The following is a 24,366-nucleotide window of genomic DNA, read 5'->3' as shown; positions in this document are numbered from 1 at the left end:
ACATGGCTGGTTGGGCCACAGGGTCTGCATCTGTGCTCTATTGCTCTAAACTCTATTTCACCATAAACGATTTACAAACAGCAATTCAAAATCTCGTGATCATTTTTCATCGGCTTCTAGCTATGTTTCTGATGAAACATTACATGATCAGAGAAACTCCAGAACTCAGAACTGATCCCAGCAGAGGGCACTTGTGCCAACAAAGCAAGTTCATTTCATCACAAAATGCATCTGAGATATTAAATAATCGAGAAAGAAATAATTTACAACATAAATGAAAAATGAACGAACAATGCAGTTAATTATTTCTGCAATTTCCAGAAAAAAGTTCCTTCATCCATCTATTGGAATCTCCTCTTTGAGATTGAATCCTGTCCACTAGCAAGCATATTTCTTTTGTTGAAACCATTCACAACAGGAATCTGCTGTCAAAACTGTGAGTCAGGAAATGATGTCAGTGCTTCATCAGGAATCCACATATCCATTACACAGGACGTTAAAGTAAGCAAAACCTCCCCACTGATCGGACAGATGCTCTGTACGTAATATTTAGAAGAATCTCAGGCTTTAGGACTGAAGGAAGAGGTAAGATGCCCCTAACTCTGCAAGGGAGCAACTCGAGTTTTTATTGTCACCTTCCAGTGGGATCCAGGCTTATATTCCATACAGAGACCCCTGAAACTTACCAGGACCTAGTCTCATCGTGCCCATCTTTTTCCATAGCTGTATGGGATTGAAAAGCATGGCAATGGCTGGCAGAGATCATCTGGACTAGGGGCAGAGGGAGGAAACACCAGGCCCGACAGCAGGCGTTACTCATCACTCTGGTAACAAATGTTTGAGCAGGATTGTGACTAGGATTTTACCTCTTGAATGGTTATTTCTAGACCTCAAACCACTGAGCTATTTGTTACAGACTCAGTCTGGTGGGGAACACAGGATGGTACTAGGTTAAGACATTGAGCCAAAATTACAATGAAATCACAGCCGCTCAGCCTAAGACCTCACTCCCTTCAGCAAATGAAAATTATAGCACTCAGAAAAACAGCAATTCTTTTCTATTCTTTGAACTGTGGTGATCAAAAAACATCCACTTTATACTGATATACCTCCAGATATCTTATCAATGCACCATAAAAAATCCTATCCAGATGCATCATGGGTTGGTATGGCTACTGCTCTACACAAGGCTGCAAGAAACCGCAGAGACAGCACTCAGCACATCACAAAAACCAGGTTCCCTCTGTCTATACTTCCCACTGCCTTAGTACTGCAGCCAACAGAATTAAGGAAAACCCCACCCAGCCCAGATGTTTTTTCTTTTCCCCCGTCCAATCAGGCAGAAAGCGTACCACTAGGCTTAAGGGCCGCTTCTATCCTGCTGTTAAAAGACTATTGAAAAGTATAATAAGATGGACTCTTGATTCACAGTCTACTTTGCTTAAGAACTTGTGCCTTGCTGTCTAGCTGCGCTGCACTTTCTCTGAACTGTCATACTTTATTCTGCACTCTTGTTATAGTTTTACCTCGTACTATCACAAATATCTATCTTGATTATATGCAAGACAAGGTTTTCAACATACCACAAACAAGAGAAAATCTGCAGATGCTGGAAATCCAAGCAACACACATAAAATGCTGAAGGAACTCTGCAGGCCACCTTCCATAGGCATCTATGGAAAAGAGTACAGTCGATGTTTCGGGCAACATAGCGCAGTACCTGTGAAAATAATACACCGATTTACAAATTTAAATTTACCAATTTTGTATGATCCACCATTGCAATTCTTAATATATCTTGCAGAATTTTTTTTCCAAGGTGACCTACAAAGATATCAGCTTAGATTTAGACTTCTGGCTAGCGTCAGGCAGGGAGGAGTCCACAGCAAACTAATCGGTCCACAGCATTTTATCCTTAGGAATTGTTTATATTGTGACTAGCGATATTCCAGCCATAACAGATGAAAACCCTTCACTGATCAACAGGTGCGAGCTGCTTTTATGGGGCTGCTGAAGCAAAGGAAGTGGCCCATTCAGGAACAAAAAGGAACAGTAGTCTTTGGACTACTGTCCAAAGGAACAGATAAATGCAATGTACGCTAGAATGGAGAAGGCAGCACGAGTCAGGGTTTTGTGAAATTGTTGTGCCTCTTGACCTGCAAGAAAATCAAAAAACAAAATACTTCCAGGCTTCTTTTGGCCTCCTAAACTGTTTGTCACCTGGTTTCACCTGATGGAGATGCTCAGGTAATACCCAAATGAGACCTTAAGTTAAATTGGCAATTGGACCCTAATGAAGTTATGACAGCTTTGTTATTGTGTCTATAACATGATACTGAGGTCTTTGTGAGCAGCTGTATTGGACAGAGTTCAGTTTAACAGTGAAGTCACTATCTTACTATTTTTGTGGCCAAGGTTTAAACTGGAGAGAAAATAATACGGGTTGCTGGACAAGAAACTTATACCCGATGTATTTCTAGAAAGTTCTCATTCTCATTCCATATAATTCTTTTACTCTTCAATGTAGCAAAGTGAATTCTTTCCTACCCATCTTCTGTCTATTTCCCATATCTCAAGATTATAATTTCATACATTACCTTTTGCAAAAGTTCTACATGTTTTAATCTGATATTATCTATCAATATCTCGACTTAATCACACAATCTACCTAGTCATGGCCTTGCACTTTATTACCTGCCTGCATTGCACTTTCTCTGTAACTGTAGAATGTTATTTTATTTTACTGCTTTCATTAGTATTAAATCGATGTTATGCTGCGATGTGATGTTTCTTAATGGCACGCAAAACAAACTTTTCACTATACCTCCATAACTGTGATAATAATAACTCTAATAACCAATTCTGTATTTTGTCTTCAGCCTCAGTCTATTAGGCCTTGATGGCAGCCTGAACTGCCTAATGCTTTATGGTCCGCAGGAGTCATGAGGGCCCGAGTTCCTGGGATAGGAGGCCCACGCGAATCCAGAAGTCAAGGCCTGAGGGTCAAATCCGTGACGGCGTTCTGGGGTGAAGTCCAAAGTTGGAAGCCATGAATCTGAGAACCCAGGTGCAAGGACCTGTCCTGAGGTTGGGGGGGCCTGTCAGGTGCTTGAGTTGGTGGGTGGGAGGCTGGGAGGGATGGGAAAGGGGCTTGTTTTGCTGTTTGTATGCTGTTTTGTTCTTGCTGCTAGTGTTGTTTTTTGTAACATTGTGGGCATAGTATGTCAGTGCTGCAATGTGTGGCAACACCTCTGGCCTGTCCCCAACACATCCTTGTTAACACACATGATGCACTTTACTATATTTTTCAAAGCGTTTGTGGTAAATAAAGCTGAGATTTCTATACAAAAAGATACTTATAATACAATCACAAAAGAAGTAACAAAAGCTGCTGATCTGTCACCTCTAAGGTATTCTCCATATAACTGCTTCTCTCTCCTGTTCTTTAGCTCTTTCATTTTCAGTTACCTCAACTATTGTAAAACTCAAGTCAGATGTTAAATCCAGGTAAATTAAGGGGGTTTGCTTCTAGCCTAGAAAGATTCCTGTTTCATCATTCGTCTGCACTGATTTCAAAAGCAAAAGGCCATTGCTACTGAAAATCGAAAATAAAAATTTATCTCTGCTGCTTCTCACCCTGTGGTTGTTGCCGGAGCAGTACTGTTCTCTGGTCACAGACAACAGTACAGGACACGCAACTTGGCCAGAGTGAAAGGGTGTCTATTGGAAGGTGGGTGAGCTGGGATAAGGTGGAAAAGATTTTCCTGAAGGAGCCTGCACTCAATAGAGATGTCCAACAAATGTATGTGGAGCTTATAGTAACCTCAAATTTGCCAAGCAGCCTGCTGATCTTATCAATTGAACAGAAATACATGGATTCACAACACAAAAACAGGTTTTTCAATCCATTAACCCTAGTAACCAATCAAATTCCACCTAGCATTTCTCTGCCCATCTTACCAACTGATCAATATCATTCTGAAGTCAAAGACAATCTTCCTCACTGTTGACAATACAACATTGTCAATCTTTGTCTTATGCTCAGAATGATTAAACACATCTCCATCTTTCACTACTGTACAAACAAACAGCAAGAGTCCGACCACCGTGTCCCAGCTTCCAATTGTAAATATCATAAGACATAGGAGCACAATTAGGCCATCCAGCCCATCGAGTCTTCTCCTCAACTCAATCATGGCTGATTTAATTTCCCTTTCAACCCTATTCAAAGTTTGAAATTTCAAAATAAAATTTATTATCAGAGTACATACATATCACTACTGAAATTCTTTGTCTGCAGGCATACTTAGCAAGCCTACAGAACAGTAACTGTAAACTGTAAACAAACTGTGCAAATGCAGATATAAATAAATAGCAATAAATAACGAGCATCAAATAACAATATAACAGAGCCCTTAAATGAGTGTAGCTATCCCCTTTTGTTCAAGAGCCCGATAGTTGAGGGGTACTAACTGTTCTTGCACCTGGTGGTGCGAGTTCTGTGGCACCTGTACCACGTACCTGATGGTAGCACAGGGAGAAAACCATGGACTGGGTAGTGAGGAATTTTGATGACAGCAATGTTTTATGCAAATGTGCTCAAGTGGTTGGGAGGGTTTTACCTGTGATGTACTGGGCCGAATCCACTACCTTTTGTAGGATTTTCCGTTCAAAGACATTGATATTCCTGTCCCAGGCTGCAATGCAGCCAGTCAGCACACTTTCCATCACACATCTATAGAAGTTTGCCAAGGTTTTCAATGACATGCCGAACCTCCACAGACTCCTGAGGAAGTAGAGGCACTGCCATGCTTTCTTTGCAGGTACATTTATATGATGGGTCCAGGACAGGTCCTCTGAGATAGTGACACCCAGGAATTTAAAGTTACTGACCCTCTCCACCTCTGATCCTCTTATGATTACTGGCTGGTAGACCTCTGGTTTCCCTCTCCTGAAGTCTACAATCAGTTCCTTGGTCTTTTTGACAGTGAGTGAGAGGTTGTTGTTTTCAATCAAGTCTTCAGTCTCCCTCTTTGTTGATTCATCACCCCCTTTGATGGAGCCCACAACAGTGGTGTCGTCAGCAAACTTTGGAGTTGTGCTGAGCCACACAGTCAAAGGTGGAAAGAAAGTACAGCAGGGGGGCTGAGTACACAGCCCTGTGGTGCTCCTGTGCTGATGGAGATTGTGGAGGAGATGTTTTTGCTAATCTGAACTGACTGGTGTCTGCAGGTGAGGAAATCTAGTTGCACAAGGGGGTATTGAGGTCCATGTCTTGGAGTCTACTGATTAGTTTCGAGGGGATGATGGTGTTGAATGTCGAGCTGTAATCAATAAAGAGCATCTGATCTATGCAACTTTGCTGTACAGATGTTCCAGGGTTGTGTGAAGAACCAATGAGATGGCATCTGCTGTAGACCTGTTGCTTTGGTAGGTGAATTTGGATCCAAGTCACCATTCAGGCAGGCTCCTCAAAACATTTCATCACTGTGGATGTAAGCGCTGCTGGCTATGTGGATCTAGCACAGAGGAGGAGTTGAGGCCAAGGGTATATCACCTATGATCAAATTGAATGGCTTGTGGGAACCTACTCCTGTTCTCCTGCCTTCTCCCCATAATCTTTGATACTCTTACTAATCAGGGACCTATCAATCTCCACTTCAAATATACCCAATGACTTGGCCTCCACAGCCATCTGTGGCAATGAATTCTACAGATTCATCACTCTCTGGCTAAAGAAATTCCTCCTTATGCCTGTTCTAATGGGATATACTTCTGTTGATGTGCCCTCTGGCCCTAGATTCTCCCACATTTGAAAACATCTTCTCCATATCCAGTCCTTCCAGGTCTTTCAGTATTTGGTGGGTTTCAATGATTCCCATTCTTGAAAGATGGCGTACACAAGATACACATCATTTCATCACAATAGTACCCTCTTATTCTTCAAAACTCCAGTGAGCACAGGCCCAGAGCCATCAAATGCTCCTCGTACATTAACCCTTTCATTTCCAGGATCCTCCTTCTAAACCTCCTTTGGACACTCTCTATCCTTCTCCACAAGAGGCCCAATTCTCTCACCCCAAAGGATTAGATCTTTGGAGGTATTTAAAGAGGAAGTAAATATATATTTTTAAAGATCAGAGAATTGAGTTGATCTGACACAGAGGAGGAGTTGATCCTGGGGCAGATCAGCTATGGTCATCCCGAATGGCTGAGGGAACCCACTCCTGTTCTGGTTTTTTATGTCCTCTCCATAGTAAACACAGGTGAAAAGTTTTCATTTAACTCTCAGGCTCCAGCCTCATCCAACTTGCTACTTTGGCTCCCTACTGGATCTTACTCCTTCCCTGGTTAGCCTATTGCCCTTACTATACCTATAAAATGCTTTGGGGTTCTCCTCAATCTTGTTCACAAGTGCCTTTTTATGCCCTCTCTTCACTCTCAATAGTCTCAGGGGTGTCAAACTCATTTTAGGTCACGGGCCGGATTGAGCAAAATGCAGCTTCATGCAGGCCGGATCAGTCGGACGCGTGCGAACGCAGCTTTCGTTGCCTCCGTTTTTTCAGCCTGCTCTCATGTATCTCAGTCTCTGCTATAACTACAAAGTGTTTCACTTTACAAATTCCGTTTCTTATGAAGAAGACTGTCGAGTAAGACTGCCGAATAAACACTAAAAACCCTGAAAACCTGGTATCTGAATAAACTCAGCATTAGCCATATCATACACCATAGGCGCTTCGATTACTGGGGCCAGCTTTAATAGTAATTAGATATTATCTCGCGGGCCAAAGATAATTCCACCGCGGGCTGGATTTGGCCCGCGGGCCTTGAGTTTGACATATATGGTCTACATCAAATATATATGATTCATTCCACCTCACTTCATCTAATCACATTGGTCCTGCTAATTATATTATTGAACCTGGAATCAGAATGTATTCAAAGAATTTTAGAATGTATTTTTCCACTTGAATTGTTGTGGATTCTTTCAATTGCCTTTATTTTTAGATCACTTTTGTTTAATTGGAACACAGCATTTACTAGTAGACAATGCACACGGACATGAAACACTCACTAAATGCTGGACGAACTCAGCAGGCCAGGCAGCATTTATGTAAGAGTACACAGCCGGCATGTAATGAAGTGTCTCTGCCTGAAACGTCCACTGTTTACTATCTTCCATAGATGTTGCCTGGCCTGCTGAGTTCTTCTATCATTTTGAGTTTGTTGCTCGGATTTCCAACATCTGCAGACTTCCTCGAGCACATGAACATGGATTGGTTTCAAACTGCAACATTCACTGCCACCCCCTCTGAGATTAGGTTAATAGAAATTTCCAAGTATTCACTACTCATGAGATATATTAGTTCTAGAGAACGATAAGGAGTGAGGTATACTGTAACTGAAAAGACGGTACCAATCCTGCTGTTCTACGTTATTCTTTTTAAAAATCGCGAGACGTGGGACTGTATCAAATTTCACCTCTCGTTTTTACTTGCTCAACACTGCCGGAGGACCCGCCCAGGCGATCACGTGACCAGGAACGCGGGGGTTACTATCGGATAAAGTGAATTCAGGCTGTGAGCCAAATGAGAACATGTAGGAATCAGCGAGCACAATATGCCTTTGATTATAAATATCAAAGTGAATCGCATCTTTCGCTCCTGCCCCCTCGCGTTACCACATAATGGTAACCACATGTAGCTAATGTAGTGCCAGTTAAAGGTTTGGGGGAATCTAAAAACTCACATGGTAACTCTACCATTTGCTTAAAATTACAGCGCATGTGTGCTTGTTTGGGGGGAAAACCCTTTCGCATTATTTAGCATGTTTCATGAACTCAACTGTATAAAAATATTGCCTTCCGCTCAGTTTAACCTTTGGCACCATGCTGAGTTACAGAAAATGCAGTTTAGATTTCCCCCACTAGCCGAATCTCCTATGTACATTTAATTGACATGGAATGAATTCCGCTGAGACTTGATATCTCTTCAAGCTAGTAATTTCATAAAAGCGCCAATAAACATTTTTTTCTTTCGGGATTATAACGTGAGTGAATTATAAATGTACAACATTAGTATAACAATTTTTTAAAACTAAAATCTGGGTTCAAAAATTGTGATTTAATTTTACCACATATGCTCGTAGGGAGCAAAATAAAAGGACAAGATTTTTTAAGTAACTAAAATGGCATACATTTCAAGTTACCGATGAGAAATGGTGGACGCTAGGACCTGCAGGAAATCCTGGCACAATGACCCACATTTTCCTTGGGTTACTGCAGGACGTTGACTCGCCCGCTCAGGTGATGCTTCAATGCCTCCAACTAGAAAGGCACGTTGCCTTACAACAACTAAAAATTAAAGAATGCTGCAACATCAATACGTGAAATTCCAAATCTATTTTTAAAGTTTTTAAATAAATTTAGATCATTAATTCTCTGCATTAATTGAAAATTTATAAGCTACTCCGCCCTCATTTAATGCATAATGCAAAAATTGCATTGCGTTGCGCGTATATTAGATATGCAATTGCTTCTATACGAGAGTGTTGCAAGCATAACATGCCACCAATATAGAACCAATCAGGACTGGGGTGTGGTGGTACCAAACCAAGCTGGACCAATGAATGCGATGCGATTCCGTCTTCCGAAAAGTATCAGCCGGCTGCTTTATTGATCATCTTCATCCCCAACAACACCCACTTGTCTATCAGTATCTGGAAGGCAGCACAGCGCCACGGACGGGGATCTGAAGTTCCTTCATCTGCAATTTGCCGCGGCGACATGACTACCACCGCCCGCAGTCAGAACCAAGCACCGGCTGCTGACTCCGACTCTGAGCTCCCGACCCCGCTGGACTTCCTGCACGACCGTCCGCTGGTCGACGATGCCTTCGACACCACGTATGTGGAAAAGGAAACTAAGCCACCCATGAAGCTGGTGTGGCGGAATATCATCCTGATGGGGGCCCTCCATCTCTCGGCACTCTACGCCGTCACCCTGGTGCCTTCTGCCAAGCCTCTGACCTGGCTCTGGTGTAAGGATAGCCTTTTATTTTATAAATAACCCTTATAGTATTCGATATAGTTTCATTTTTTTTGCAGCCATGTGTTCGAAAATGAACATTTGTAACGCTCAAGTAAAACAACATGCGTCATAGTGATTTAACCGTTGCGGTTCGATTGAAACGCTGTTTAAAATGAACGTGCTGCCTGAACGGTTGGATTGGCTTCTATTCTTCGATGTAATCCAGGTGCCGAGCTCTCAATGGCGCACGGTTTCAGTATGAGTGTTCACTGCGTATTAGTATTTCGCACTATCCTTTGTTCTCTCTCTCTCTCTCTCTCTCTCTCTCTCCACCGTCAGTGGTGGAAAGAGGGTTGCAGTTGTTTTATCGAGGTTTTCACTGGCTGCTTCAACTGCGTCTTTTTCTTTCTCTGCAGCCGCCTTCTGCTTCTTGCTGAGCGCCCTCGGGGTGACGGCGGGCGCCCACCGACTCTGGAGTCACCGATCCTACACTGCCACCACGCCGCTCAGAGTGTTTCTGGCCATCGCCAATTCAATGGCTTTCCAGGTAACGGGGAGAGGGGGGGGGGGGTCCAATTATAGTTTCTCGCTCAATGATTAGAACAATATAAAATTTGTCTCGGCCAAAACAAGCGTGGGGGGGGTGGGGGGGAAGGTAAATGCTAGAAGCATTTAGTAGTTAGCTGAACATAGAAAGCTTGCCTTTCTACAGATGACTCTTGACCTGCTTATTTCCAGGGTTTTTAAATTTCAGATCAATATGGCATTTTAAACCAACGGGGTCATGTTTCACTTGTTTTCCTTCCCGGCTCCATCCATTGGAGAATTTTAAACTCAGTGAAATAGCCTCCATCTTTGGAGCAACAGAATCATAGCGACAGAAGACTTTATTCATTAAAGGGGTGTTCTATGAATTATTAATTCTTGATGCTGAGCAGAGTCATTGATCAACTGAAGTAAATTAACGAAGGGAAGGTAGTGGGTCGGGAGAGAGTAGCACGAGGCTGCTTGTAACCTTGTTTCATTGCTGCCATTTACTGTCCATAGTGTGGAGCTTGTACATTCTCCCTGTAACTGTATGGGTTTCCCCCCACACAATGATGTGCTGGTTGGTAAGTTAATTGGTCACAGTAAATTGCTTGTGGTCTATGTGAATGTGAGAGTAAAAAGGTTACACGGAAGCTAGAGTGGGATTGCTCAGAGAGCTGGGGTATACTTGAGGGGCTGAATGGCTGCCATCAATGTTTGTGTAAAAAAAAAAAAAAAAAATTAGGAGCCAAAATTCTGGACCATTGATCCAGAGATGAGAGTTTAAACACCGCATAGTAGTTGTTGAGAAATTGAAATTACTGTAATTTAGAATTTTAAGTTGATTCTATAATAGTAACCATGAAACTCATATAAATTGTGGTTTTAAAAATGCATCTGGTTCACCAATGTCCATTGAGGAAGAAAATCCTTTACCTAGAATGACCTTTTGAGTTTTCAGACCTATTAATGTTAATTCTTGGGGATGTACAGTAATGAGAGTACTTGACTGTCTTGCTAGTGACATCCATGTCAATGAATGAATTTTAAAAGTCATAAAACAGCAGTTTTATCTTCACTGATACATCAGAATATCATTCCGCTTTCAATTAGTCCTGACGAAGGGTCTCGGCCCGAAACGTTGACTGTACTTCTTCCTATAGATGCTGCCTGGCCGCTGCGTTCCACCAGCATTTTGTGTGTGTGTGTGTGTGTTGCTTGAATTTCCAGCATCTGCAGACTTCCTCATGTTCGGAATATCATTTTACAGGTTAGAAAAAAGAACAAAGAAAAAGTAACAAAGTTAGAAATCTCCCAATGCCACTTTTGGAAATTCCCTGTTAAAAGGAAGGCTCAAGATTCCTGGGAGTTTGGGACATTCTGTACTGTCCATGGGATTGTAGCTCAGTAAGATCAGATCAATGCTGTCATGGCTACAGTTGATAGTGTCCTTGGAGAGGGTTTAAAATAGTTGGACAGGAATGGGAACATCAGTTTTAAATGGGAAGAGTGGGATGAGGAGGCCGTTGATTTACTGAGGAAAAATTGAAAAGCAAAAGTTAGAAAATACAGAAATGAAGTCTAGTTGCACTAAAATGCGTGGTGATTTTTAAAGCTTTTTTTAAAGTAAGGGACAAGTCCAGAAGCTTTACGTCTTGGTTAGATGAAGTGGAGGTATAGCAACATTAGCTAAGGAAACAATCACTGATATTAGAAGGGCCATGGTGAAGATATTTGGACTGAAGAGCAGAAGAAAACTCACATTTGAAAGCAAACTACAAACTTCCCAACAGTCTGAGTCAAGGGCAGTAATAGTGGAAAATTAGTTATCCTCAAACTGGGATACAGTCAGTGGAGGGAAAAGCAGTGTGAGCACAGCAGTAAGAGAAGGATTTTATAGCTAGAATGTTAAAGTCCACCAAGAAGGTGGTCACTTCTTGATTTGTTTTTGGGAAATGAAGCTGGGCAAAGGGAAGGAGTATCAATGAGGGCATTCTGTTAGTTTAACATGGTTTTGAAAGAAAGCAAGATTAAATGGGAGCAAAATTACCAGGTGAAGCCCAGTCAGGCTGAAATGAATTGGGGAAAGGCTTGCTTGAAATTAATTGGAATTTAAGAGGTTGTTTGAGAGATTTGGAGTAGACATGTTCTCACAAGGGCAACCAAAACTTGTCTTCTAGATAATTACATGCATGAGGGTAGAATAATCAAATGGAGAAGTATTGGGGTCTCCCTACCTTCTGTCCAGACCTCTTTCAGAGACGATGCCTCCAGAAGACACGGTACATCATTAAAGACACGGTGACTGGTTGGCAGATAGAAAGCAAAGGGTAGCAGTGAATGGGTGTTTCTCGGAATGGCAGGTGGTGACTAGTGGGGTGCCACGGCTCTGTATTGGGACCACAGCTGTTTACCATTTACGTTAACGATTTGGATGAAGGCATAGAAAATAACATCAGCAAATTTGCTGATGATGCTAAGCTGGGTGGCAGTGTGACATGTGATGAAGATGTTAGGAGAATTCAGGGTGACTTGGATAGGCTGGGTGAGTGGGCAGATACTTGGCAGATGGCGTTTAATGTGAATAAGTGTGAGGTTATCCACTTTGGGAGTAAGAACAGGAAGGCAGATTATTATCTGAACGGTATAGAGTTGGGTAAGGGAGTAATACAAAGAGATCTCAGAGTCCTTGTTCATCAGTCACTGAAGGTGAATGAGCAAGTGCAGCAGGCAGTGAAGAAGGCTAATGGAATGTTGGCCTTTATTACAAAGGGAATTGAGTACAAGAGCAAGGAAATCCTCTTGCATTTGTACAGAGCCCTGGTGAGACCACACCTGGAGTATTGTGTACAGTTTTGGTCTCCAGGGTTAAGGAAGGACATCCTGGCTGTAGAGGAAGTGCAGCGTAGATTCACGAGGTTAATTCCTGGGATGTCTGGACTGTCTTACGCAGAGAGGTTAGAGAGACTGGAATTAAGGAGATTGAGAGGGGATCTGATTGAAACATATAAGATTATTAAGGGATTGGACAAGATAGAGGCAGGAAATATGCTCCAGATGCTGGGAGAGTCCAGTACCAGAGGGCATGGTTTGAGAATAAGGGGTAGGTCATTTAGGACAGAGTTAAGGAAAAACTTCTCCCAGAGAGTCGTGGGGGTCTGGAATGCACTGCCTCGGAAGGTAGTGGAGGCCAATTCTCTGGATGCTTTCAAGAAGGAGCTAGATAGGTATCTTATAGATAGGGGAATCAAGGGATATGGGGACAAGGCAGGAACCGGGTATTGATAAGGAATTGATCAGCCATGATCTCAAAATGGCGGTGCAGGCTCGAAGGGCCGAATGGTCTACTTCTGCACTTATTGTCTATAAAGACCCCTCACACCCTCTCCATGAACTGTTTGTTCTTCTGCCGTCAGGTAAACATTACAGGAGCATCAAAAATAAAACCACAAGGCTACTAAACAGCTTCCTCCCACAGGCAGTCAGACTGCTAAATAGTTGCTCTACCTGACTCTGCTTTGGACACTTAACTTGTTTTTAACTGACTGTGGCTGTTGTGTTTTACTATTTATTGTTATGTTTATTATTTAGTGTTGCATTTGTTATGTTATGATTGCACTGCTCCTGGGAAACACTGTCTCATTCTGCCCTGCAGAGCTGATGTACGGTTAGAATGACAATAAGTTTTTGAATCTTTAACCATCCCATAAGCATATTGAATAGCCTGTTGAACACTCAACTCCTCCACTCATGATCAGGCCATTTATTCTGCATCTTCACTACTTGTAGCTCTTCCTGAATGCCATGAACTTTCACTTTTATTGTCTAGTCAATCACAGGGCCTTGCAAAAAAAATCACAATATACAGAATTCACTACTTACTATCGGCTAAAAAAATAAGTCAATCAGACACAACTTTTCCCAAAATACTAATTTTGGAAATCTGAAATGAATTCTGTAAATACAATGCAGATCAGGGATCATATGGGGAGAGAAAGGGAGGAAATAAAACTAGGATAAGCTGGAACATCCTGCATGGCCACTGTCCTGTTCTGACACAAAGTGTAAAAGTTTTCTAATTGTGAAATTCATCAAGTTGGTCCTCTGGAGTTGTTTATCATTTGTGGTGAAAACTCTTTGACCTGAAACGATAACAGTGTGCGTGCTACAAACATGAGAAAATCTGTAGATGCTGGAAATCTGAGGCAAAACATCCAAAATGCTGGAGGAACTCAGCAGGCTGAGCAGCATCTATGGAAGTGAATAATCAGTCGATATTTCAGGCCGAGACCCTTCATCAGGACTGCTATGTGTACGTGGTATTGGTTAGCTGGTGTGAGAAGGAATGCTGTAAACTAATAGACTTCAGGTAGGAATGTCCTGGCAGCATTGGATGGTAAGATGCATCGTGGAGGAAGGGGTAAAGGAAAGACATATGAATTGCCTGTGTTGCATTTACTAACTTAATTTTCCTTTTCATGTAGAACCATATTTATGAATGGGCAAGAGACCATCGGGTTCATCATAAGTTCTCTGAGACAGATGCTGACCCTCACAACGCCTCCCGTGGTTTTTTCTTTTCCCACGTTGGTTGGCTGATGGTTCGGAAGCATCCAGATGTGATTGAGAAGGGGAAGAAGCTGAGCCTTAGTGATTTGAAGGCAGACCCTGTTGTCATGTTTCAGAAAAAGTTAGTAGTACTTCTAGTGTCTGCAAGTTTTGCACGTGATAATGTTAAACATAAGATACTCCGTGACGCAATTTTCGTCCAATCCAATGATGAAGTGCTGATCCATTCTGTTACTCTTTCCAGCTTCATAGAAACCTGATGCATATTTGCCTGTGGTTCAGCATGGTTTGGGTGCAATGGGAGAACACAAGTATCTATGCATAACTAAGGGTAGAGTGTAGAATATGGGAACATTGGGACTTTAAGTTTAGAGCTATGACCATACTGAAGCAGAATGGCAGGAACTTTCCTTTGCAACAGGGTTCCCAACTTTTTTTAATGGCATGGACCCATACCATTAACCAAGGGTTCTGTGGGCTCCAGGTTGGGGACCCCCTGCTCTTCAACTTGTAATGTGAAATACTGAAGGTTGATACCAGATCTGACATAGTACTTAAATCCTAGTTTTAAGGCAGCATTAATTAAGTACACAGTATGCACAGCTATTTAATATAGTCAAGTCTGGTGATGGGTATTGGATATGGATTACACGGTCCTCACTGCATCTTTGAGCTTTCTGAATTTGTGGAGTATTGTGTTTGACCCTGAAGAGCAGATTTGTTAGTTTTTAATGTGATCTGTCTCCTTTTTACAAGTTGAAAATGGGTTTCAATGAAAATAGCAAATGTCATCTTGAAAAAAAGTTTGGATGCTCACTATGCCAAGTTGTCCAGACATAGCTCACTCTAATAGTTGCATTAAGTTAGATTTTGAGCTGCATTATTGTGTGAGAAGAATTGACTAGAAACCCAATGCAGCAACCAGTCTTCGGCAGAAAGTTTTCTATTGCCCCAATAACTGTCAAACTTTGGAATTTAGCATATGTGGTGCACACTGAACTCTTGGAATGAAAGCCAGAAAAAAGTTGCCCATTGTTATCTTTACAGCAACTAATGAGAGCAAGAGTGCACCAGGGCTTCTTGGAACCAGAGGCTGTCTCTGCTATCTCTGCACCACCTGATTTATTTAGCTACTTTGGAATGCAGTGAGATATGTTCTTAGTCCCAACTGAAAAACGGAATTAGATTGCCTTGGCAAGCTGGTTTTTCCAGCTTGGCTCTGCCTACAAGAATGCTGAGGCTGTTTAAGTGTAATATTTCCAGCTGCAATTTACTGTAAACGTATTTCAGTTTGTCTTAATGGGATGAATACTTAATAATTGCCTCAATTAGTATTTGATCAAAAATGATTGTGGCAGCTACACTAGGGCCAGGTAGTTTTGCCTGAAAACATTTCAGGGTATCTCTAAGCTTTATGGTAGTTTGGCAGCTAATTTATACAAGGCAAGGTAGATAAAACCATTGGTTAACATTTATTTTCCAACCAATCACTGGAGGGGAATCCCATGTTTCTTGAGATAACTTCCTGGGATCTTAGTATGCGACTGCTGATAGGGTTTCCAATTGTAACACCTTTTTTCTCTTCCCCCCCCCCCCCCCCCAAAGTGTCAGGTAGTTGATAATGCAGCACTCCATGTAACTGTTGACCCAGGTATGGTTATTGGATCTCTTGAGTGGGACTCGAAAGCTTTCTGACTTCATTTGTTAACTGAACCTCAGTATATTGAGTTAACCACAATCTGGGACAGGAATTAGTGGAACAACATTAGTGAGGTTTTTTCTCTTTAAACAATCCAGCAGCTCCACTGCTTTTGACAGTGCATGAGGTATCTTATAGTTTACTACTAAAAACTGAGTTATTAGTTTGGTATTGTGGTTGCCATCACTTCGCCCAGTTTTCAGCTGAGGATTTACTGTGCTGCAGTGGGTAGATTAAATGAAGGCGTAGAGCAACTTGCAAGTATTGCAAGAGTATCAGGTTTGGATCAAGAAATGTCTTTATGTAGAGAGACTGAATTGCATGTTTTCAATTTGAGTGTTTTTTTTTTTGCTATAGATGCTCATTTGCCTATACAATAACCATTTGACAACCAGTTATAGCCATTTGCATCCAGCCAATCACAATGTCAGTATTTAATCATGAATTCCGGGAATTTTTCTTGTAACAAGTGCCACCCTCTTTCAGGTACTATAAACGCTCTGTGGTGCTACTGTGCTTTGCCCTCCCAACGTTTGTTCCCTGGTACTTCTGGAATGAAACACTTTGGAATTCCTACTTCCTGGCTGCCATTCTGCGGTACACGTTAGTGTTGAATGCCACCTGGCTGGTGAACAGCGCAGCTCACATGTTTGGCAATCGACCTTATGACCGAACGATTAATCCCCGGGAGAACAGATTTGTCGCATTTGGGGCAATAGGTAAGAAACCTGCCTGATTTTGCATAAATATCTGGTCCTCCAATGGACACTATCTGCACTTCCAATTTTATCCAATTTTCTTTCAGATCTTTACAACTTCAGTTGCTGCTGATATTCATGTAGCCATTTCTGCTTGGATCTCAGTTTTTCCTGTCCATGACAATGCTTATTTGGCGACTTTATCCTTAAGCTAATCTAGTCAACTGTTGTACAAATATAATCAGACATAACTTTTGACTTTGCTATCAAAGGATCTATTAAGAAGGTATGACCAAAAGTTTGGTCAGATTTCTTGAAGGTGAATCTTACAAGAGAGATCGGAGTGTGGAGCATGGGCATCCAAAGCCACAAATGGTAAATGGAGACAAGCCAGGATGCACAGACTGCCAGAACTGGATGTGGAGGGGCTTGAGGGCTGTAGAGTTGCAGAGGATCCAGAAACTGTATGCATCAGGTCTTGGAGAAATGGTTTTAAATCCAAAACTTCCTGAGAGAAGAACCATGGTGAGAACAAGTGATGAATGAACGGTTGCATTTTGGATGACATCCATTTTAGGAGGTGCCTGGTGGGTAGCTGTCTTGCAGTGTGAGTCAGTTCCATAATAATCCTAGACTACCTTTATTTATTGAGTTACAATGCTAAATAGCCCCTTCCAATCCTTCAAGCCACACTGCATCAACCACCTATTTAATCCTAGCTTTATCAGGGGATGATTTACAATGTCCAGTTAACCTGCCAACCAGTACGTCTTTGGACTGTGGGAGGAAACCCATGTGGTCATGGGAAGAACGTACAAAACCCTTATTGGCAGTGCTGGGAATTGAACCCAGGACTCTAGTACTGTAAAGCATTGTGCTAACCATGCTGGCCCTTGTGTATTATCTCCTGCTAGATGACTTCTGTAGTCAATTTGGTCATTGCGCGGTTAAAAAGTGATTTCTTAAACTTGAGGGTAGAACGTATTGTCTTTTTTTGCTCACAATGTAAAGAGATTAAGAACTTGTCATTGGGTTAATGGGAGAAATGTGAACATGCCAGTAGCTCTGGCTGAGGGAAAGAGTAGACTGTTACAGTGTATCCTGCCTGAAGGCTGTTTCAATATAAAGATACAACCGAGCACTGAGAAACTAACTTGTTGTTCATGTTCTTTCCACTGTTTTTATTCCCTATTGTATTTTCAGCCCACTTAAATCTCTGAGGGAAGAACTGAATAAATATTCCCTCAGCCTCCAAAACAATCCAGCAAATTTCTGAAAAATTAGCATCTGAAATTTTGACTCTGGTCTGTAGATCAGTTTAAGTGGCCAGTGTTTCTCCTATAAGAACTGTACCTATGGTCTGACAATACAAATCTTGTTTTGGGTTAACTTGACATTCTTAAGAAGTTTTGATTAGAGTTTTGTAATTGGAAAGCTCTGATCAGTCCAGCCCTTCCAACCAACACTCAAAATAAACCACAATTTAAAACAGCCAAAACTAATTTTTCCCTCGTGGTGTAATATGACTTCAAGGCCCTTAATGAAAGAAATTGGATCAGATTTAATTCTGCCGCCCACCCATTAATAGCTTAATAGAGATACTAAAGCTTCAAGCCTTGGAATGCCTGTAGCTTGACAGAAATGGGCTTTGAAGACTCTTAAAGCAAAGAGACGAGTATAGAAGAGAATTCTAGAGTATGAGGACTTGTAAAGCCACAGCCTATCATTGTAAAAATTCAATAAGGGTTGTAATGCTGGATTTGCTTATCATAAGAAAATAAGTGCTGTGCTTTTGAAAGGAAATGATGGTCAATGGGCCTTGAGTAGGAAAACATTATTCACATCTCGTGGACCAGTCAAAATATTTGAGCTAGATTATTAACCATCAGCCATTTGCCTGTTTGAAGGTCTGATTCTGAATTGAAAGCATCTCAAAGGTCAGGGTAGCCATGTAGACTAAGGCTTTGAGTTATTGCTGACAAAATCAACAAGATTTCATAGTGTGCCTTTAAGCTTCTGGGAGTAGGTTATCAGGCTGTGTGTGTTTCAAATAGTAAACATTTTTCCCTGAACAATTCACGTCATCTCGGCTGATGGGTTATAGGCAGTGCTGAGAGAAATAATCATTCTAGGATATCAGTAGGCAGTTGGCAATGTCTGTTAAAGTCAGAGTTGGATCATGGTCAGAGATTTTGTGCTATTGAAAAATGAAGGAAACAAGTTAGCCACAGTATCATTGCTCAGTGCTTATATTGCATGGGGATGAGGGCAGACTTGTACAAGGTAATGAAATTCAAGCTGCTGAAAATGGTTGAACTAGGGAGCAGCTGTGCAGAGAAATATATTCATGCCAGTTTGCCTGGTTGGATCTGGGGAGGTTGGATCCCAGTTCTGATGTGCTGAGTGTTTCCAGCATCCACCATTTTGCTTTTGTTAAAAGCAACATTCATCAGTTTGTTTCAAAACTACTTAACTGTTGTATTAGTGTCATCGACATAAACACAGAAACTGGCTCTTCGGTCTGCTGCATCCATGCTGGCCTCTTGGCACATTTAACAGATTTGTCTGCATTAGGACTGTATCCTTTCTTGACTTCCCTGTGAGCCTCCTAAATGTAGTAATTGTATTTTATTCTACCACCTAAGGCAGCATGTTCTAGATATAATTTATGCTGTGTGTGTATATGAAAGAATTTGCCCCCATATCCCACTTTAAAACTCCTCACCTTGAACCTATCCTTTTTGATAATCCTACCATGAAAAAGGGTTTTGCCTACTAATGCTTCTCATCATTTTATATACCTTGATTATCTTCACTCCAGGGTAGTCTAGCCATCCTGACTAAATCCCCCAATCTCTGCAATGTCCTTGTGAATCTCCTGTGTGTGTTTAATGTACTTCTATTAATGTAAACCCATCAAGACCATTGATATGTCTTTCTTGGCACAGAACTACCTAATGGTGACTCTAGTCAAAATAGGTTTTCTGGAATATCTTGAAGGAGAGGGGAAGAGGAGTTTGGTTGATGGTGGGGCAAGGAGCTAATTTTGGAGTCAAGATGAGATGCTGCATAGTTTGATTTGCAAGACTGAACTGAAGGAGTAATCAGAACCTCAAAGTCCCAATGGAGTAGTGTTTTAAATGGAATTTTAGTTTTGAAGTGGTACCACAGAGATATTTAGCAAATGAACAAGCAAGGCCAGAGTACAGGCTTTTGGACAAATTCTGCTTTATGCAAAAGTGGGTGTTAAAGTTATTCCATCTGGAGCAACCAAAATGATGGATCTTCCAGACTCCACCTACTGTTTCAGTCATTGAGTCTATCCGCAAATTGCAGTTGTACAGATTTGCATTCCAGAACAAAGCAGCTTGGTATGCTGTTCAGATGCCATGTTCTGGTTGTACCACAGACACTGGCCAAGAAAGCACATTAGTACCTCTACTTCCTCAAAAGCAAAGGTAATTTGGCAAGTCTCCAGTGACCCAATTTTCATATGCCGTAGAAAGCTCTGCAACTGGATCATTGAATGACTTGCTGAGAAAATATCTCCACACTGACAGTCAACACTGGTACACCGCAAGGATGCGTGCTTAATCCACTGCTCTACTGTCTACACCCATGACTTTGTGATTAAGCACAGCCCAAACATCTCTAAATTTGCTGATGATGCAACTATCGGCAGAATTTCAGATGGTGCTGACGAGATGTACAGGAACAAGATTGATCAGCTGGTTGAGTGGTGTTGTAACAGCAACCTTGCATTCAATGTCGGTAAGACCAAGGAATTGATAGTGGACTTCAGGAAGGGAAAGTTGAGGGAACATGCACTCGTCTTCATCAAGGGATCAATCAGCAGTGGAAAGGGTGAGCAGTTTTAGTATCAACATCTCTGAAGGTCTATCCTGGGCCCAATGTATTGATGCAGTTACAAAGAAGACACAACAGTGACTGTGTTATTAGGAATTTTGAGGAGACTTGGCATATCGCCAAAGGCACTTGAAAATTTCTGCAGATGTACAGTGGACAGCATTCTAACTGGATGCATCACTGTCTAGTATGGAGGAGCTACTGCACAGGATCAGGAAAAGGCTGCAGAAAGTTGTAAACTGGGCAGTCTCCATCATGGGCACTAGCCTCCCTGACATCAAGGACAACTTCAAAAGGCTTTATCTATCATTAAGAACCCCCATCACCCAGGACCTGACCTCTTCTCGGAGAAGGTACAGAAGCCTGAAGAGAGGTGCTCAACATTACAGGAACAGCTTATTTCTCTCCTTCATCAGATTTCTGAATGGACAATGAACCCATGAAAATTATTTTCCCTCTCTTTGCACTACTTATTTAATTTGTATATTGTAATTTATAGTTTTTAGTGTGTATTAGAATATACAGCTGTAATAAAACAACAATTTCATGACATGTACCTGTTGTAATGAACCTAATTCTGATTTGTCCAAACTTACTGCACCCTGGCAAGCAACCGCTCTGCTCAAGACCACAACAAATTGCAGAGTTTTAAACACAACCCAGTCTATCGCAGAGACCTCCACTGAATCTGTCTGCACTATCTGCTTGCTGCCTCAGGAAAGCAGCCAGTGTAATCAAACACCTTTTTCACCTCAGTCATTTTTTTGCTCTCCTCCTTCCCCCCCCCCCCACCCCCCACCCCCCACATAGGATAAGATAAAAGCTTGAAGCATGTATCACCAGGCATAAGTTCAGCTTCTATCTCACTGTTACAAAACTCATGAACAAGCATCTTGTACAATAAAGGTCTCTCAACATGCCATGGCCATTGAACATTGCACCACTTTCATAACTGCAGCAGTATATTCTGCATTAATTTTTCATTTTGTGCTATCTTGATGTAAAAGGAGTGATGTCTCAGTGGCACGTAGAACTGAAGTTTTTTTTCCATACCCTATTTTGGTACTTGTTATAATAATAAACTAATTGACAATTAATTGTATTTCTGGATACTGCTAGTAAATTGGTTTTGACAAGTTTCTTATCCTGCTTTACAGGAGAAGGTTTCCACAACTACCACCACACGTTTCCGTATGACTACTCGACCAGTGAGTATGGCTGGAGAGGGAACATCACCACCTGCTTCATCGACGCTGTGTGTTGGCTCGGGCTGGCCAGTAATTGTAAGAAGGCCCCACGGGAGGTGATTACGGCCCGCAAGCGGAGAACTGGTGATGGCAGCATCAGAAGTGGCTGAGCATGCTTGAGTGACCAGACTGTCACGTACTCTGTTGCTCCCCCAATGCCAAAGACTCCACCAGTCACGAAGGCAGTTTTGTCAGCAGTTATTAATTTTAAGGTGGAATCCTTTTTAAGAAGTTTCTTCTATCCACATACCAGTAAACTGATGAAAGACTTAAGAATAGAAGGCAGCTTTAAATATAACAATTGTGCTTCATTGTTGATAGTAGACATGGTTCATGCTGAATTTTGGAATTGGCACCTTGCTGAAAGGTAATCTTTGGGGCATCAGGTATACAGCTTGTTGTAACCAGAACTGTTTAGTACCAATGTGTTAGCATTGTAAGCTTCCAACCCCCTTCTACACATACCCCTGCTTCAAAGATTCCTTACACAGGTAACAGATTTTGCATTTAAAGGATTCCATCTTAACTCCCTCCTCAGACAGGTGCTAGGGATACAAATTTAAAACAAAAACCTGGATCAGAGGGAAGTACTTTTGCAAATATTTGGCACCGAATGCCAGCGTTAATGATACAGAAAATGATTTGGATTGAGATTGAGGTGCCTCAAATTCTGGCTACTCCAGTCATTTCAAAAGTTGATGACATGCCGTTCATTGCTGTCTGTTCAACATTTCAAGTATGTCACATTCAGTAACCATGCAGTATATCACTTTTACCCATTGCCTTTTATAATTTTTGATTTTCTTTAAGTTTGTAGTTACAAACTCTGTACCCTAGATCATTAGTTTAATTTTTTAATGTATTTTGTCAGCATTTGAGTGGAGTATTGGCCTTAAGATCACACAATCGGTTCAATCCACAACCTTCATCTCCCTTCATGCTGACCAGTAATATTGTTTTTGACCCAAGAAAGACAAATGTTTAGTTACTAACTTTTTTGTGCATCAAACATTCAACACTACTGCATTTTCCCCATTCCCCTCTCCACATCATTTTCTCATGAACATAAATAACAGTTCTAATAAACTGAAAGCCAGAGTTTAGCTTCCTTTACAGGGGAACGGGGAGAATTGAGCATTAGCACACATTGTGCTCTGTACACTTGGATAATGATTGATATGATAGACAGTTCACACCAAATTTTACTGAGGGTGAGGATCTACCTGCACCAAACACAATCTTTGTTTCAAATAATTCAGTGTATCGATGTACAGGATTGCCTGTGGACTATTTTCTCTCTGGAGATGGAACTTAGATGGTCAAGAATGTATTGTATATGAAGTTTCCTTTTGAAAGATGCTTTATTCTGAGTTTTTTTCCCCAAGTCTTTGAATTTCCTTTTTGGTGTAAGGTGTGATGCCATTGTTGTATTTTGTGAGACTGAATGTTGTGCTTCAATAATCATGCTGAAATACTAATATAAAACACTGCAGGAAAAAAAAACTCGCTGTTGAAACTGTCCCAGGTCTCCAGGGTTGATTCAAGTTTCCTAAAAACCAGCTTGCTGCACAGCATTGTTCCAGAACCTCTGACGCAGCAGTTCTTGCATCCTCCCACAGTACAATGCGAGCTGCAGTGAATGCAGAGTAGGTTGGGCTTTGATCCAGAAATGGCCGAGCAACCGTCTCGGGTGCCTCATAAATGGGTAAAGGCTGATGTCAGTTTGCTCTCTGAGCAGCAGTAATGACACAGGAGATTTTTATCCCTCCTCCAGCTCTTGCCTCTGGAATTGCTCCTTTCAAATAACCCTCCAGTGCAGAGTTAAGGAATGATTATTTTCCCCTGGATGTGGTCTGAGCATGAGTTGTTTCCAAATAGTTGGATTGAAGGGTTAAAGTAAATTCTGGTAAAGTATCAAATAGATGCTTGTAACAAAAATTTCACAGGTAATTCATTTACTTTTCCACTTATTGCTAGTTATTGCAGGCTGACCTCGCCTAGGTTTTACACAGGATATTCCCTTAATTTGATGGAAGCCAAACCTATCACTTAACAATCAAAATATTCCTTTCACCTACAACCTTAATGATTCATCTTGGGAGGAATGAAGGGAGAAGGTTTAACACCAAGTTGCAGAGATGTACTGCTCCACTGTATTTAAATGAAATGCTTACATCCCACAATAATACTGGCAATGGGTCTGCAGATGCCCAAATCTATGAAACCATGGGACACAATCCCAACTTGCCTTTGCTTGATGTATCCACTTTAACAAGAGCTTGAAGAACAACTACTAATCATGCCAATCAGCAAATCTGAGCAGAACACTCTGTAAAGTCAATACCCCAAAAGTGTGGCAATCTCTTGTTCACCAACACTGTAGTCTGGAACCTGCTGTGAGTCATGTTATTGTGTTGATCTTTATGCACTTGTATCAGTGCCACTTGTTCCTGTTTTAACAGAGGCAATATTTAAAATAAACAATTTAACTTCCTTTCTCTTGCATTTTTTTTTTTTTTGTCATTTTCACTAATTGGTAGAGTTTGTTAGTAGAACTGTGCTCTGCCAGTGCCTTGTGTGGAAGCGCTGAGATTAAATTATTCTCACACTTCAGTGTAGGGTAATGTAATGGGTGACAGATGACACATTGTTCGTAATAGAAACTTCTACATAATTCACAAGCATTCACGTCATTGAGTTGTGTTCACTTTAAGAGACTGTATATGACAA

At 41.4% G+C, this 24,366-nt stretch overlaps 1 protein-coding gene across 1 annotated transcript; it reads left to right on the top strand.

Moving 5' to 3' along the window:
• The first annotated feature begins 8,596 nt into the window (after window positions 1–8,596).
• LOC140714232 (acyl-CoA desaturase-like) lies at window positions 8,597–24,130 on the top strand. Its single transcript, XM_073025255.1, has 5 exons — window positions 8,597–9,038; window positions 9,445–9,575; window positions 14,041–14,246; window positions 16,311–16,543; window positions 21,547–24,130. Exons 1-5 carry the CDS (start codon window positions 8,786–8,788, stop codon window positions 21,744–21,746), a joined length of 1,023 nt encoding a protein of 340 aa, XP_072881356.1. The 5' UTR covers window positions 8,597–8,785; the 3' UTR covers window positions 21,747–24,130.
• The last annotated feature ends 236 nt before the right edge of the window (window positions 24,131–24,366 follow it).

This window comes from Hemitrygon akajei, chromosome 21 (genome assembly GCF_048418815.1).
Source record: "Hemitrygon akajei chromosome 21, sHemAka1.3, whole genome shotgun sequence".
Classification (NCBI taxonomy): Eukaryota; Metazoa; Chordata; class Chondrichthyes; order Myliobatiformes; family Dasyatidae; genus Hemitrygon; species Hemitrygon akajei.
Note: the sequence above shows the minus strand (reverse complement) of the source record. Positions and strands in the feature narration are given on the sequence as shown.